Source organism: Ruditapes philippinarum, unplaced genomic scaffold (genome assembly GCF_026571515.1).
Source record: "Ruditapes philippinarum isolate M1 unplaced genomic scaffold, ASM2657151v2 ctg998_1_1_1_1, whole genome shotgun sequence".
Lineage (NCBI taxonomy): Eukaryota > Metazoa > Mollusca > Bivalvia > Venerida > Veneridae > Ruditapes > Ruditapes philippinarum.
In genome coordinates this window covers 80,673-99,274 of record NW_026851652.1, presented here as the reverse complement: position 1 = coordinate 99,274, position 18,602 = coordinate 80,673, and the positions used below count along the sequence as shown (strand labels likewise).

General features: G+C 34.7%; 1 protein-coding gene across 2 annotated transcripts; it reads left to right on the top strand.

Annotated features, from left to right (window-relative positions):
• The first annotated feature begins 649 nt into the window (after positions 1-649).
• Positions 650-15,428, top strand: LOC132733633 (neurofilament heavy polypeptide-like). 2 transcript variants are annotated; one of them, XM_060720402.1, is made up of 7 exons: positions 650-1,117; positions 6,171-6,293; positions 7,130-7,193; positions 8,862-9,018; positions 10,870-11,148; positions 12,301-12,450; positions 12,927-15,428. In XM_060720402.1, exons 2-7 carry the CDS (start codon positions 6,274-6,276, stop codon positions 13,805-13,807), a joined length of 1,551 nt encoding a protein of 516 aa, XP_060576385.1. In that variant the 5' UTR covers positions 650-1,117; positions 6,171-6,273; the 3' UTR covers positions 13,808-15,428. The 2 variants fall into 2 exon arrangements, with proteins under 2 accessions (XP_060576385.1, XP_060576310.1); XM_060720327.1 differs by having other exon boundaries at positions 12,298-12,450.
• The last annotated feature ends 3,174 nt before the right edge of the window (positions 15,429-18,602 follow it).

Genomic DNA, 18,602 nt, shown 5'->3' with positions numbered 1-18,602 from the left:
ACTTACTAGGTTTAGAACCTCTTCACACAATCTTTTTATTGAAACAGGAAGATATGATAATACTCTACGTGAAGATCGAATATGTTAATCATGTACCATGAGAAAAATTGAAAATGAATACCACTTTCTGCTTGTGTGTCCACACTATAGAGAGCTTAGAATAAAAATTTTTAAACCTATATATTGTCATTGGCCAAACATGTATAAATTTGATAATCTTTTATCATCTAGATCAAAGAGAACATTGTTGGCATTGTCTAAATTTTTGTATTTTGCAAATCAGAAACGTATTTCTTGATCACACATAACCATATAACAATATGGACGACATTTAGCAACTTAGGATGTATGAAAATCTAGAATTGTTTATTTTTCTGGCAAATATTTATACTCTCTGGAATATTGTTCTGTTTCTCATTGTATGTATATGTTTATTTGTATTTCTATGGCTATAAACATTGTACTATGTTTTATGCTTAATAAAGTTCGTATTCGTATATATGTTTCCAAGACTTTGGTTTTAATTGGCTTAACATAGTCTAAATATATTTCAATGGTCCAATAAAAAACTGATAAGTAACTGTTGATGCAATGTTTATACAAATAATTTAATAGTGATGTCAAACTGTTAGTTCATCATCATCTTCAGTAATCGCCTCACTCTTCATAGAGCATAATCGCGATGAAACTAAAACTATGTACATGCGCAGCAATTGGTTTCCTCTTTACAGTTAAAATTGTCTATTTACATCTTCTTAAAAACTGGTAAAAACTGGCAATGTGTCTAGTTGATGGTGAATGAGGATGATGGTGGCCGGAAAGAAGCTGTTCTGGTACACACAGATTTCTTACAAGTGAGCTGGATGAGTTGTTGTGGGTTGCCTCTTGATGTTCTTGCATTACGTAGCGGGGGATCTGATGTGACATCTACAAGGTTATGCTTGATCTTGTAGAGCATGGTGCTGCTCTTCTTTGGACCATCTCTAGTTCGTTGATGTGGCTGTCAGCAGCAGGTGACCATACAGAGGAGGCATACTCGACGCTTGACCGTACGTAGGTGTTGTAGGCTTTGGCTTCTGGTGGGCTTGACAGGATGATTCGGCGCAGGAAAGCTATAGTTGAGTTGGCCTTTTATGCCCCCGCCATATAATGGCTGGGGCATATAGTGTTACTCTGTTCCGTCATTTCGTCATTCTGTCATTCCGTCATCATCAGTTTCCGTTCATTATCTTAGTAACGGTTGCACACGTTCAACTCAAATTTGACATTCTTTGGATATATCAAAAGAATGCGCAGGTCAAGTTCGAATTTGGTCATGGTTTAATGATTTTTGGCAGAGTTATGCCCCTTTTTCTTTGATTTCTTTAAAAATAATATGAATTTTTTAGTTTCTGTTCATTTTCTCCGAAACGGTATTAATTACACATTCAACTCAAACTTGACATATGGATATGTCAAAAGAATGTGCAGGCCAAGTTCGAATTTGGTCATGGTTTGATGATTTTTGGCAGAGTAATCCCCTTTTCACTTTGAAAACAATTTCTGTTCATTATCTCCCCAACAGTAGTACACATTCAACTCAAATTTTACATATGGATATGTTAAAAGAATGCGCAGGCCAAGTTTTAATTGGGTCATGGTTCAATGATTTTTGGCAGAGTAAAGCCCCTTTCACTTTGAAAATAATATGAATTTTTTCAGTTTCTGTTCTTTATCTCCCCAACAGTGTTACATATTCAACTCAAATTTTACATATGGATATGTCAAAGGAATGCACAGGTCAAGTTCGAATTTGGCCATGGTTCAATGATTTTGGCAGAGTTATGCCGATTTAAATTTTAAAAAAGGAAATTTTCAGTTCATATTCATTATCTCCCCAACAGTTGTACATATTCAACAACAAATAAAAGATATGGATATGTCATAACAATGCATTGGTCAAGTTCGAATTTGGTCATGGTTTGATGATAGCTGACAGAGTTTTCCCTCTTGAACTTTGAAAAAAAAATCAGAAATTTTAAGTTTCCGTTAATTATCTCCAAAATGGTTGTACAAATTCAACTCAAATTTGACATATAGATATATCTTAGGAATAAGCAGTTCAAGTTTAAACTTGGTCGTGGTTCAATGATTCTTGACAAAGTTATCTTTCTTGAATGTTGGAAACATTTTGAATTTTCAGTTAAAGCACTCATACTTTAGTGGAAATGTATGTACCCATTATTTTGGCTACAAATATGCATCATATGCAATTTACAAAAGGTTAACACTGAATAGTTTCAGTGCCTTGAACTTTGTATAAAATGGTTTGTGTTAACATTGAATATTTTTAGGGCTTTGAACTTAAAACGAAAATAATAATTTTTGCAAACAAATTTGGAACTAAATATTATAACATCTGAAATTTTGGTTGCATACATCCGTGGCATGATGACACATTTCTAGTTTCGTTATGTTGTCGATGTAGAATTTCCAAGATAGGTGTGATGGTACTGTTCAATGAATTAATGAAGATTTTAAGAAATAATTTAAAAAGAATAATTAATTTTATACGCTTTGTTTTATATTTACAAAAGAATAATAAATATATCTAATATATTGATATTATTTATTATTTAAAAATATTAATTACTATACTGGTAGTGGTATTAATATTCGAACTGGTACTTATAATGTGTGTTTGTTGTAAAAGCATTTTGTAAGATCGATTATTTATTGACTTAGATCATACGGTATAAATGTCTTGGTCTATATACTTGTGCAATTTAGTTGTAAATCAATAATATTTAGAAAATGGCCAAGACGAAATAATGTGATGAATCTAGACACAATATAGTAAATCAAATCCAATCAATTAAATATTTGTTGTCAAATTAGGTGATACATATACTTCTTTAATTGAGTGAAACGTGACAAGTCCTATTCATCAATTAAAACGTGTGAAAAACTGCATTGACAAGGATGTCGTTGTTCTTTAATACCTGCCAGAACACGATTTAATTTGGTAAAAAATGAATTTAAAAATGTATATTCAGCGTGTATGGGTACTTATTGCACATCAATATTGTAATAACATCCTGAGATAACAAATTATTATATATAAAAGGAATAAATGGTCTAAAAGTTTGAATAAAAAGTTCTGGTCCGATGTGTCCCCATCCCATTATGGTCATGAAATGACCATCTCATGGTCTGAAATGTCCCAAAATCTGGTCCGAAGTGTCTGGTCTGAAACGTCCGTGGTCCGAAATAACAGTAATTTCCTACCTACCTACCTACTATTTATGTCATGTCAGCGCGTCAGAATCGCAAGCAAGTTAAAAAGAGTTGTTTAAAAAGAGGATAAAAGAATATTTTAAATTTTAAAAACAGGGGACTGGAAAACTAGGGTGAGACATGTTCAATGCAAGCTATGGCTGCACTGAATTGCTCAGGGGTAGGGAGTGGGGCAACTAGCTGCAGTCTGATGTTGCTGTGAATAACCCTATTACAGAAGGAATGGCCTTGGCGTGATGTTTGGGAGAGGGGTGTCACATATTGTTCTATGGGGATAGCAACCAGACCATTGTTAATCTTACAGAAAAAGGATAAACTAGCACCTTTAGATACGTCTGAGTTCCAGTTTTCAAAGCTTCAGGGAGTGAAGCATGTCCGTGACACTACTGCATGGTTTCCTAGCAGTTTCCGGCCACCGTAAAAAATAAAAATCAGTCTACGGAGGGGTACAAAACTTTGACAGGACAAAGTTAGGTATCTGTCAAGCATTGCCATGTGTTTAATGTGGCGTTTTCATTTTACTTTTTAAATTATATATAGGCCTGAAATGTAACACATTTTTTCACCTTTATTCAAAAATTCATAGCAGTTTTCTGGACCTTTTTAGCTCGACTTTTTTTGAAAAAAAAAGTAGAGGTATTGTGATAGTCGCGGCGGCGTTGCCGTCCGCAAACTTGTACCTGGATGATGATCATAACTTTTTTATTTCTTGGTGTATTGTCTTCATACTTGGCCACAACAACCCTTGGGACAAGACCTTTCAGTAGACCACACTTACCTTGACCTTCATCCATAAATGTCATTGACCTTCAATGTCGAAAGTCCAAATTTTCCTTTGATCTTATCATCTAATTGCTATCATTGGCTGTAACCTTGTTATTTTTGAATGGATTGTCTTTAAACTTGAACAACATATGACAGATATATTTATGCCCCCCCCCCCACTTCAAAGAAGAGGGGGTATATTGCTTTGCATTTGTTGGTCCGTCGGTCCATAGACCATATGGTTTCCGAGTGATAACTAAAGATCCCTTAGGCCTAGGAACTTCAAATTTGGTATGGTGATTGGTCATGACCAGTAGATGACCCCTATTGATTTTGGGGTCAAGATGTCAAAGGTCAAGGTCACATTGACCTTGTAGGTAAGAACAGTTTCCGATCAATAACTAAAGAACGCTTAGGCCTTGGAACTTCAAACTTGGTATGATGATTGGTCATGACCAGTAGATGACCCCTTTTGATTTTGGGGTCAAGGGGTCAAAGGTCAAGGTCACATTGACCTTGTAGGTAAAAACTGTTTTCAAGTGATAACTAAAGAACGCTTAGGCCTAGGAATTTCAAACTAGGTATGATGATTGTTCATGTCCAGCTGATGACCCCAATTGATTTTTGGGTCAAGGGGTCAAAGGTCAAGATCACATTGACCTTGTCAGTAAAAAAAGTCTCCAATCAATAACTTGACAACCCATGGGCTATTGGCCCTCAAACTTGGTAGGTGCATAAGACTTGACCATTTGATGACCCCTTAAGATTTTGGGGTCAAGGAAACAAAGGTCAAGGTTGCATTGACCTTGTATTTCAAAATGGTTTTCTATCAATAACTGGACAACCCATGGACCCTTGACCTTCAGGCTTTACAGATTTATTGCTTTTGGTCATAATAATTAAGATGACCTCAATGGATTTTTTGGCGTTAAGGGGTCAGCGGTCAAGATCACATTGACCTTATTGGTAACAACGCTTTCTGATCAATATCCCAACTCATGGTCCCTTTACCTTCAAACTTCACAGGTGCATTGGTCTTTGCCAGTAGATAACCCCTATTGATTTAAGGTCAAAGGTCCATGTCATATTGACCTTGTATGTAAAGACTGTTTCTGACCAATAACTCAACAACTCAAGTTGCCTTGGTTGATATTTTTTATTAAACTAAAAATCCTTTTGGGGTATACACATTTTGGGGTATACACATTTCAAGGTCTTATGTAATATAACAACTTGGCTGTCATTAATGAGGCCTACATTATTCATAAAATTTATGCATATATTATTTGGTAAGATTTGAAATAACTTTGTCACAAAATTGCTGCACACAACCTTTGCGGTCACAATTACCTAGTGACTAGTCATGACCAGTTATTAACCCTTATTAATTTTTTGGTCACTGGGTCAAAAGTCAGTCATAATAAACTGATCACATGACTAATTGGCTGCCGATATGGGGCATACATGTTTTACAAACATATCTTGTTGATATATAGTACTCAACATCACTAATTCCGCGTCATCACTTATTTCAAGGTAATGGCATATTTTCATGTGGCCAGTGTTTAACTTGGTCAGAATTGACATATTTTATTCATACACCTATACAACAAAGTTAATTTTTGTGCAAAATATTTTAAATCTCTAGATTTTTATGTAAAACAGAACAAAATTTTACAAATTTCTGCAAAAGCAATAAAGTCCATTAAATTTGTGTGTATGTCTGAAACAATCATCATTTTCTTAATGTTCTTGTTTGTTGAAAAAAAAAATTTGAGTTACAAAGCAAGGATAATATTAATATTTAAAATCAAGCAAATTAACATGTAGAAATTTTAGAAAAAACATGAAAAACTGAAGTGTAACACCATTTCCGCGATTTAAATGGTGACATACTGTTTTCAAAATGGCCGACACATGTGGTGCGTTTGGTCCATTAAAATTGACTTTGACTGAATATATTGTTGTTTCCTTGTGCCATACAGCAGAAAATACCTATATGTTATAGCTTATGACAATTATTGTACCATAAGTTACATTAGTTGTTTTCTTTCTGGTTTCAAATCGTTAAGTACCGTGAACTAAGGGAAGCATAGTATAGAGCTTATAGTCTGAGATATTTATTCCAGATATCTAGAATAGACCTGGCACCAGTGGAGTTGTCGTAAGGTGACGCAGTCCTTGTTTTTGGATTCTACATTCTAACATCCTTAACTCTATTTTACTCGAAAGATGGCAGAGTCAGAAACTATGTAAGTATAGTTGCTTCTCATTTACTTAGTAACAAAAACAAACAAAAATGATATGAAAAGTAATGATTAAAAGTATTTGTAGTTGCTATGGCAACAAAAAGACAAAGAATTTAGTAAAGATGCATGTATTTTGGAAAAGGGAAAATCTTGGCATGTAAAAGTGATGTTTTTCATGAACATAACTTATGTCTCAGTGAAGACGAAAACGAATCTTATCATTTCATGTTGTTGCTTTTTTTGTCCGATAAATGTGTATCTAAACATATGACTGATAATTTAAAGGAACTCCACTGAGGTTTTTCGACATGATAACACTAGAAATAGTTTCACGGTATTTGTTTACCATTTTAAGTAAGTCTGGACCAATAACTTGTGCATACGTTTTTCAAATCAATCCCTGCCCCCCCCCCCCCCCCCCCCCCCCCTTTCTTAAATCATCACTTTCATTGTGCAAAATGACCTAAAAATGGAAAGCCTTGCAATGCTTTTCACTCAAATTGGCCAAGAATCGCACAAAAAGTCTATCTTGACAATTTATTTCTGAGCATATTGAGCTCACTTGACCACGAAGTCGTCATGAACTCGGATGAGTTTGATGGGTCAGGTGAGCAATCATTTTGGCCCTCTTGTTTTTTGCAGACTTTTTTATTTTAGGTGCAATTCTTCTATGTAAGAATTGCATATTTTAATTTTTAGACTTTTTGACCTCAGTGGAGCCCCTTTTAAGTAGCCTTTCACAATAATAATAAAAATAATAATAAGCAAGTATATTATCTATAATCTTTTGTTAGATATTTTATAAAAATATGTTTTTCTTTTCTATTTTTATATAACAGGAGGTTTGGAAAGACATTAAGTTCACAGCCTAGCACATCAGGACTTGTGAATATTGTACACAAGGTAGGTTAAAGATGTATTAAAGTGAGGATTTTATTATGCTCCCCCGAAAAAAGTCGCCGCCTCGTCCGTCTGTTTGTCCGTCTGTCTGTCCGTCTGTCCGTTTTTCTTGCCCGAGACATAACTTTGAAACAACAAGAGGTATCAACATGAAACTTTGTAGGTTGGTAGATCTTATTGAGTAGGTGTGCAGTGCATAAAAACAGTAACTCTGCCTTGCCTAATTTTTGAATTATTCTCCTTTGTTTATTTTTACACTTTGAACTTTGTCCGGGACATTACTCTAAAATTATAAGAGGTATCAAAATGAAACTTTGTAGGTAGATAGATCTTATTGAGTAGGTTTGCAGTGCAGTGCACAAGAACCGTAACTCTACCTTGCCTAATTTTTGAATTATTCCTCTTTTTTATTTTTACACTTTGAACTTTGTCCGGAACATTACTCTAAAACTATAAGAAGTATCAACATGAAACTATGTAGGTAGATAGATATTATTGATTAGGTGTGCAGTGCACAAGAACCGTAACTCTGCCTTGCCTAATACTTGAATTATTGCCCTTTGTTTATTTGTACACTTTGAACTTTATCCGAGACATAACTCTAAAACTATTAGAGGTATCAACATGAAACTTTGCAGATAGATATATCTCATTGAGTAGGTTTTCAGTGCACAAGAACCGTAACTCTGTCTTGCCTAATTTTAGAGTTATTGCCCTTTGTTCATTTTGACACTTTGAACTTTGTCCGGGACATAACTCTAAAATTGTAAGAGATATCAACATGAAAATTTGTAGATAGATAGGTCTCATTGGGTAAAAGTGCAGTGCTAAAGAATCATAACTCTGCCTTGCCTTATTTTGAAGTTATTGCCCTTTGTTTATTTTTACTTTTTTACTTTTGTCCGGGCATAACTTTAAAACTATTAACATGATATAAACATGAAACTTTGTAGGTAGATAGATATCATCGGATAGAACTGTAATGCTTAAAGAACTTAAACAAAGCCTTGTCTAATTTTGGATTTATTGCCCTTTGTTTATTTTTACACTTTGAATTTTACCCGGGACATAACTCTGAAACTATAAGAGATATCATCAGCAAACTTTATAGATAGATAGCTCTCATTAAATAGAAGTGCAGTGCAAAAAAAAACATAATTCTGCCTTGCCTAATTTTGGAGTTTTTGCCCTTTGTTCATATTTTTATACTTTCCTGTGTCCAAAACCTTCTCGGGAGCATCACCCGGTTCTTGTTTTGAGATGAATAACATGTACACTGTACCATGTGACCCGAAATGGTTTAGCACATGAAGTGTCTGATGCTTGGTCAGGATGTTTGTCAGATGAGTTTGATGGGTCAGGTGCGCGTTCTAGGGCCATCTTGGCTCTCTTGTTTACAATACCATAGTAAAATGAAATTAGAACTGAAATCATGAAAAATATCAAAATGATAATTGAGAAAAATAACATGTACTGGTAATTAGATTTAACATTTCATGTGGTATTGCTATTAATTAATTACTTTATACACCACAAATAAGACAGTATAAGTATCAGTTTCTAGTTGGCCAAATTACTCATTTTGTGTTTATATGTGTTCACTTTTCTAAAATGATTACTCATCATTCTTAGCTACTTATTTCATATTATCTTTATTTCTGACTTTTGTAGAAATCTTCTGAAAATGTACTGACAACAAAAGAAAAGACATTGACAGATGACGTCTTACCAGAGAAAGAGCGTATTTGGAAGGCAGACAATATTGACAAGCCGGCTGAATTGGATAATGAGCTATGTGGCACCATTCTTAAAGTCAGACCCGAGGATGGTAGGTCACTGTTAAAGACAGTTTGATTTAATAAAGCCACTACTACTTAAAGTGTATCAAAAAGATCTATGTATCCATTAGTGAACATTTTAAGTTTGTAACAGAAAAATGCAAATGTTTCAGAAAAGATTCTGCCGTGGCTGGATTCGGACTTTCAACCTCCTATTTTCAAGCAATAGTAACAATGCGCTAGACTGCACAGCCATAGAATCAATTTCTTGACATAATTGTCGGAGGTTGTTCTTATGATTACTAACATGTGTGCACTCAACCATAAAAATACATACTTGCTATTACTTGTTCTTTCAAACGTCAGTTGGCTTTTCTTATTATGTACCAAATAAATTAGAAGATTTTGAATGAATACTGAATTTATCAACAAGTAAACGAGCCTCTGGCAAGTATAATAGTATTTTTTTCAATGAAATCAGTAATGAACCTACATGAATATAATATTCTATTTATCACATATATATGATATTCTATTTATCACATATCCAAAATTAGGACTGTTTACAGTAAACAATCACTTATTCATTGATGCGTTAATAGTGTGACACTAGGATGTCTTTACTAAATGCAGAAATCAGAAAGGCCAAATCAGCTAATGACTAAATGACTGTGTGTGTTTCAAAGTCAAACTCCTAGAAAAGTGTTAACTTTCCAGAGTTTCCAGAACTGTTCCATGTTTCTTTTGATGTAAAAGTAAAGTTCCAGAGTTCTCCATGAATATTGTTACTCAGTAAATACTGTTGAAGAATGCTTGTTTCCATTAAATTCATAAAATTTCATGAAAAAGCGGTTATTTTTTACAGAAAAACAGTGAAAATTCTACAAACAGGCTTATTTCTTTTTCCAATATTTTATAAGTGGAGCATTCAGTTTCCTCTGACATCTTTTATTAGCCCACTTATCACAAAGTGACATGGTGAGCTTTTATGATCACTTTTCGTCCGGCGTTCGTCCGGCGTCTTTTTCTTTAAACGACATCCCCTCATAAACCGCTAAGCCAATTTCATCCAAACTTCACAGGAATGGGCCTTTGGTGGTCAAAGTTGTTCAAAGAATTTAATTCCATGCAAAACTCTGGTTGCCATGCCATTCGAAAGAAAAAACTTAAAATATCTTCTCTTCAAAAACCCAAAGAGGTAGAGCTTAGATATTTGGCATGAAACATCTTCTAGTGAGTGTCTATCAAATTTGTTCATATAAAAGCCCTTGGGTCAAAATCTTCTAGTGAGTGTCTACTAAATTTGTTCAAATAAAAGCCCGAGGGTTAAATTGGCCGTGCCTGGGGTTCTGATTTTCCTTATATGTCTAAGTAAAAACTTTCAAAAACCCCAAGAGCAAAAGCTTAGATATTTATCATGAAACATCTTCTAATGGGTGCCTACCAAGTTGGTTAAAAATAAAAGCCCCTGGGTTAAAATTAGCCCTCTTGTTTAAGATTTAACCTTAAATTATTTAACACAATAGACCTTAAATTATTTAACACAAAAGAAGTCATGATGCTTATTAAACTATTGAATGAGACTATTTATACAACAAGTACTAGGTTCAGCTTGATGTTATTGTTTTGTATAAATCTAGGGAATTTGAATTTACAAGTTGAAAATATATTTGAAAGAGAAAAAGCTGAAATAACTTTATCAGCTGATAAGCTCAAACTAATGACATCTTTTGTTTGATATTAATGCTTTTCAAACTGTTCTTCCAATGCTATTATAATTTATTACGTTGCTTGTGTAAATACAGGTACATATTTCCTAATTATGATATTGTGTGTTACATTATTTCTCATAAAATATTCAATATTTTATCTCAGTTAATACTTCTTCATTTCTCAAACAGTAGAGGAGGATGCTCGGCCAACACTTGGTGATACTCAACCAGTAGAGGAGGATGCTCGGCCAACACTTGGTGATACTCAACCAGTAGAGGAGGATGCTCGGCCAACACTTGGTGATACTCAACCAGTAGAGGAGGATGCTCGGCCAACACTTGGTGATACTCAACCAGTAGAGGAGGCTGCTCCGCCAACACTTGGTGATACTCAAACAGTAGAGGAGGCTGCTCGGCCAACACTTGGTGATACTCAAACAGTAGAGGAGGATGCTCGGCCAACACTGGGTGAGGCTTAGTTTTGTCCTCCAAAACGGCTTCAAGAATTTTATTAGTGGAGCATGCCGTTTCCTCTGACAGATCGTATTTAAGATTTGACCTTAAATTATTTAACACAATAGAAGTCATGATGCTTATTCAAACTATTGAATGAGACTATACACAACAAGTACTAGGTTCAGATTGATATTATTGTTTTGTATAAATCTGCGAAATTTGAATTTACAAATATCATTTTGAGGTTGAAAATACTAGTATATTTGAAAAAGCTGAAATAACTTTATCAGCTGGTAAGCTCAAACTAATGACCTCTTTTGTTTGATATTAATGCTTTTCAAACTGTTCTTCCAATGCAATTATTGTGTCGCCTCTACGGAGTAGTGGTGACATATAGGGATCACTTCTCCGTCGTCTGTCTGTCCGTCCGCACTACCAAATAGGGATAGGGGGCCATCTAACTGTAAACAGAACAAAAGAGAACAATAGAGTTCATTCCGTAACAATAGAGTAAGGGGCCATTGGCCCTCTATTAAACAATAGAAAATAACAAAAGAAATGGCCCCTTATTCCATTTCGGCCGGACGTCCGTCTGTCCGTCCGTCACAAAACTTGTCCGGACTACTCCTCATAAACTACTGGTGCAATTTCATCCAAACTTTACAGGAATGATCAGTACCAAGTCTAGTTGTGCATATTGTCAGCATTTTCCGGTTCAATGATTTTTGTCAGAGTTATGGCTCTTTAATAATTTTTATTTTTAAAGTTTGTCCGGACTACTTCTCTTATACCACTAATGCAATTTTAATGAAACTTTACAGGATTGATCTGTAGCTCAAGTCCTTGCGCATATTGCACGGGTTTTCCGGTTGAATGATTTTTGGCCGATTTATGGCCCTTTGATAAAAAGGTGCTTTTTTTCTGTGTGTTGTCAGATACACAAAAGCTTGTCCGGACTACTCCTTATAAACTACTGTTGCAATTTCATCCAAACTTTACAGGAATGATCAGTACCAAGTCTCGTTAGGCACTGTCCCTCTGTCTGTCTGTCTGTCTGTCACAAAACTTGTCCCAGCATGAAATTGGCCATCATGAGGCGACACATGTGATCACTGATCGCTCTTGTGATTAAGTGCATTGCCTTCTATATTTCTCAACCAGTAGAGGAGGCTGCTCGACCAACACTGGGTGATACTCATACAATCGAGGAGGCTGCTCGACCAATACTTGGTGATGCTAAACCTGTACAGGCGGATGCTCGGTCAACACTTGGTGCTACTCAACCAGTAGGGGAGAATGCTCGGCCAACACTGAGTGAGGCTTAGTTTTGTCCTCTAATACTGCTTCAAGTATTTTATTAGTGGAGCATGCCTTTTCCTCTGACACATCGTATTTAAGATTTGACCTTAAATTATTTAACACAATAGAAGTCATGATGCTTATTCAAACTATTGAATGATACTCTATATACAACAAGTACTAGGTTCAGATTGATATTTTATTGTTTTGTATAAATCTGCGAAATTTGAATTTACAGCTAATAACTTGCACCAATGACCTCTTTTGTTCTTCCGATGCATTTATGTTCATTTGCATTGCTCGTGTAAATACAGGTACATATTTCCTAATTATGATATTGTGTGTTACAATATATCTCATAGAATATTCAATATTTTATCTCAGTTAATTCTTCTTCATTTCTCCAAATCCTGAAGAAATTTCTAAATGTGTGACTTATTTTATAAACATGTATAACTTTTCTTGTATAAAATGTTTTTCAAATTTTCCAGAAAATCCCCTCTCTGATAAAGTGTTACCCCCAAGAGAGAAACGGGTAACACGCCTCTTAAGAGAGAGTAATGTTCAACCAGCAAAAGAGGATATTCAACCAGAAAAGCGTATTCCTCAACCAGCAAGCATGTTCCTCGACCAGCAGAGCATGTTTCTCAACCAGCAGATGTTCCTCAACCAGCAGAACATGCTATTCAACCAACAGAGAATGTTCCTCAACTGGCAGAATGTGTGCTTGAACCAGCAGAGCATGTTGCTCAACCGGCAGTGTGTGCCTCAACCAGCAGAGCCTATTCCTCAACTAGTAGAGCGTGTTCCTCAGCCAGCAGAGCATGTTCCTCAACCAGCAAAGCCTTGTTCTCAACTAGCAGAGCCTATTCCTCAACCAGTAGAGTGTGTTCCTCAAACAGCTGAGCATGTTCCTCAAACAGAACCTGATGCTCAACCAGCAGAACCTGATGCTCAACCAGCAGAACCTGATGCTCAACCAGTAGAACCTGATGCTCAACCAGCAGAACCTGATGCTCAACCAGCAGTCAATTTTGAGAATGTCTTTGCAGCTTTTGTTTCTGGAATAGTAGTTGGCATTTATATTGAAAGAGTCCGCAATGCTAGAGCTGGTTATGTCACTGCTATAGCTGATGCTAGCAATTCTATAACATATGTATGCAATGCTCTAGCAGGTGTTGGCACTGCTGTTGCTCGTGTTGGCATTGCTGTGGCAGGTGTTCACAATGCTAATGCTTATGTCGGAAATGTACCTTTTGTTGGCACTGCTATAGCAAGAGTTGCAAATGCTATAGCTGATGCCAGCAATTCTATAGCAGATTTATGCAATGATTTTGCTGCAGTTGGCAATGATGGAGCAGCTGATATCTAGAAACTTAAACAATGCTTTTTGGAAAGATGTTGTAAAGTGTAACATTGATTGTTAGCTCACCGTTGTCCCTCCACATTTGTTCTTCAACACTCTAGTGGTCACATTTTACCTCAATCATCATCAAACTTTGTCAGGATGCTTGTCTAGGTAATTGCTCGGATGAGTTATAAACATGGGTCATCCCGGATAAAGACTAGAGCACAGGACATAAAAATAGAAAAATCTTGTTAACACTCTAGTGGCTACTGTTATTATCCAAATATCCTGGAAATTGGTCTACATTTGTTTTGATTATTTCTAGGTCAAGTTTGAATATAGTCAAGTCTTGGGTTTTTTTCTGTATAAGGGTAGGTTGGGGATTATTTTTTAGCTTCTTTCTGCAGATTCATTTTTTTAAAATGCTTGTTACTTGAAAATTATACATTTGAAATATGTATTACATCTTTATACCTAAGCTTTACCTTGCTGTACTTGGAAGTGAATATCATTTGCCACCGTTAGCTGTAGAGATGCCAGTCTGTACATTTGGCAGTCTGACCAGGCTCTAGTCTATAATGTTGGCTTACTAACTTGAAATTTTATCATGCTATCCTTTAAATTGATAATAGACTTTTCCAAATTCAAAGCAAGGCAAATCCATTAGACAAATTCAGTAGGGTAAGGATCATTTGGGTGACATTATTCAGTGTCTGGGACATTTCGTACTGTATTGATTGCTTTAATATTTGATAGTCCTTAGATGAATCAAATCTAAACAGTCCGGCAAATAATCTAAAATCAAATAAATCAAATAAAATCAAATGTTTTTGGGATACATTTGAGCATGTGTATTGTGTTTTCATGAAATGATCTTTCGTTTTGGTTTAGTAAATCTTTGGGAAACACGAAGTTTTTACAAAGGCAAGAAGGCTAGAAATTTTTTACTAAGTATTATTGAAGATAAATAACTTATTGATCCTTTAAGAGAGTTACATGGCGCTATAAAAAATATACATGGAGACGCACCAACCCAATACAGCAAGGTAGATTAGATTTTTTTCTGATAACAAATAATTTATATCAGTTTGTACGTAAATGTGACATTGATGCTAGTTATAGATCTGATCATTCAATGATATATTTGGAGTTTTGTTTTGTTCCTGTTAGTCATGGAAAAGGTTTATGGAAATGTAATAATGCTCTTTTACATGACATTGAATTCCTTGATATCCTTAATAAGAAAATAGATGAAATAAAATTGCAATATTGTTTACTTGTATGTAATATAGATTATGTTTTGGATATTGCTTTGAATTTGTAACATACGTTTACTGAAATTTTGGGTTTAAAGATAAATTTTGACAAAACAAACGTTATTTGGATAGGTTCTCTTAAATATAGTACTAGATCAATTAAGACAAGGTGGAAACTAACATGGGTTGACACACAGTTTAAAATTAAGGATAAACTTTTGATGTTATTTTAGAAAAAATTATTGATCTGAATTTTGATGAAAAGCAGCAGAAAGTAAAAAAATGGTATTAGTCATTGGGAAATAAAGGGAATTAACTCCACTAGGAAAAATCACTGTTGTTTAGTCAATATTGCTTTCTTTTTTTAATCATTGTTTTACAAGCCTACCTACACCTTTTACTGCTTTTTAGCTCGACTTTTCTATGAAAAGGGGAGCTATCCTACTCGCCCCGGCGTCGGCGTTAGCGTCGGCGTCGGCGTTGGCATCACACCTTGGTTAAGTTTTTCGTACCACCCCACTTTATTTCAGAAGTATTACAAGTATGGCTTTGAAACTTACCATACTTGTTCACCATCATAACCTCCATCTACAGACAAGAGTACATAACTCTGTCAAGGTTTTTGACAGAATTATGGCCCTTTTTTGACTTAGAAAGTGTATTGAGCTTGGTTAAGTTTTTTGTACCACCTCACTTTATTTCAAAACCATTGGAGGTATTGCTTTGAAACTGACCATACTTGTTTACCATCACGACCTTCATCAACAGACAAGAGGACATAACTCTGTCAAGGTTTTTGACAGAATTATGCCCCTTTTTGACTTAGAAAATACATTGAATATGGGTAAAATCCACTTATTGCCTTAACCCTTTGAGATATTGCTTTGAAACTTTTAATGCTATTTCACATCATTACCCCCATCTGTACGCAAGAGAAGGTAACTCTGTCAAGGATTTGTTTTAAAAATTAAGGCCTTTTATCGACTTAGAATCTTGGTTAAGTTTTTAGTACCAGTCCACTTTTTGACTGAACTGTTTGAGATATTAATTTGAAAGTTGGAATACTTGTTTACAATCATGATTCCCAAACATGTCCAGGAGAAGGTAATTCTGTCAAAGATTTTATTTGAATTATGGCCCTTAACTGTCAATGTTTTGTATTATAGGCAAGCACTAAAAAAACTTAAAAAATCTAAAAAAATTCATTCCTATCCACTTGTTCACTTTACCATAAATTATGTCATATAAACATTGCTGTAATATTCAAGGGTATCAAAAATACAAGTACAAAAATATACTGCTTCCTTGGCATAGATTTCTTGAAAAATTATGTTATTATGTCATTTACCAAGGTGTTCTGAGTGACGTAAAAATACCTTATTCTCTCAAAGTGGGTTTAATACTATTAAATTTATTTAAGGCTCAACTCAGTTTTTTTTTCTTTCTTACCAGCCCTCTTTTGACTTAAACATTTCAAACTTTGCTGCAGTGTTCAAGGGTATCACACAATTCAGTAAAATAATTCTTCACTAAATATCTTAATGCTCATGGCCATTGTTCACTTTAAAAATACAGAGATTCTTGTATTGCCTTTTACTGCAAAAACTTTTTTTATTGGCAAGCAATAAAAAAGTCGAGCGCGCTGTCTTACGGACAGCTCTTGTTTGAGAGAGACACTTAATGACTTATTTTATGATTTTATATGGGAAGGTAAGGCAAAAGTCTGTAATCATTATAACATACAAAGAAGGTGGACTTTACATGGTAGATGTTAGTAGTCATGTTCATTCTTTAATAATAAAATGGTTTAAAAGATATGTAAGTAATTGTGATAGTAAATGTTATAACTCATTGTTTATTGATAAAGTTTTTAATTCTGGAAAAATGTTTTGTATATTAATTAATTATAAGATTAAAATGCTTTCATGATTGATGTTTTAAAAGTTTATATGACCTTTGTTGATAAACTTTGTATAGATAGTTTGGAACAAATGTTACATATGCCACTGGTTTATAACCATTGCTTTTCAATAGGATATACATGTAGATATTTTTACATTAAATCTTTTTATGATGAAGGAATCAGATTTGTGAAAGATATTCTTATTGAACAAAATGATTTTATTGAATTAAATCTTTTAGAACAGTGTATAGGCAAACAAGTTATTTTTTAGCTCGACTTTTCTATGAAAAGGGGAGCTATCCTACTCGCCCCGGCGTCGGCGTCGGCGTTAGCGTTAGCGTTGGCATCACACCTTGGTTAAGTTTTTCGTACCACCCCACTTTATTTCAGAAGTATTACAAGTATGGCTTTGAAACTTACCATACTTGTTCACCATCATAACCTCCATCTACAGACAAGAGTACATAACTCTGTCAAGGTTTTTGACAGAATTATGGCCCTTTTTTGACTTAGAAAGTGTATTGAGCTTGGTTAAGTTTTTTTGTACCACCTCACTTTATTTCAAAACCATTGGAGGTATTGCTTTGAAACTGACCATACTTGTTTACCATCACGACCTTCATCAACAGACAAGAGGACATAACTCTGTCAAGGTTTTTGACAGAATTATGCCCCTTTTTGACTTAGAAAATACATTGAATATGGGTAAAATCCACTTATTGCCTTAACCCTTTGAGATATTGCTTTGAAACTTTTAATGCTATTTCACATCATTACCCCCATCTGTACGCAAGAGAAGGTAACTCTGTCAAGGATTTGTTTTAAAATTAAGGCCTTTTATCGACTTAGAATCTTGGTTAAGTTTTTTGTACCACCTCACTTTATTTCAAAACCATTGGAGGTATTGCTTTGAAACTGACCATACTTGTTTACCATCACGACCTTCATCAACAGACAAGAGGACATAACTCTGTCAAGGTTTTTGACAGAATTATGCCCCTTTTTGACTTAGAAAATACATTGAATATGGGTAAAATCCACTTATTGCCTTAACCCTTTGAGATATTGCTTTGAAACTTTTAATGCTATTTCACATCATTACCCCCATCTGTACGCAAGAGAAGGTAACTCTGTCAAGGATTTGTTTTAAAAATTAAGGCCTTTTATCGACTTAGAATCTTGGTTAAGTTTTTAGTACCAGTCCACTTTTTGACTGAACTGTTTGAGATATTAATTTGAAAGTTGGAATACTTGTTTACAATCATGATTCCCAAACATGTCCAGGAGAAGGTAATTCTGTCAAAGATTTTATTTGAATTATGGCCCTTAACTGTCAATGTTTTGTATTATAGGCAAGCACTAAAAAAGTCGAGCGCGCTGTCTTACGGACAGCTCTTGTTTAGACTATCATGGTTTAAAACAAGCTATAAAGTCATACATGCTTAAGCTAAATTTTGCCATCAATACTGATTTGCTAAATGTTCAATATCCTATTTTAAGCTGTTATATCAAACCTATTATTATTATTCTTTTTCTGTTTGACCGATAAATACTGCAACCGTTTTCATTTGCACAATACTTAATAAGTAACTATTAATTTACCTGCTGTTATGTTATGTTGCTGTTATCATATGTACGGAAAAGAATGCGGTGTTTGAAT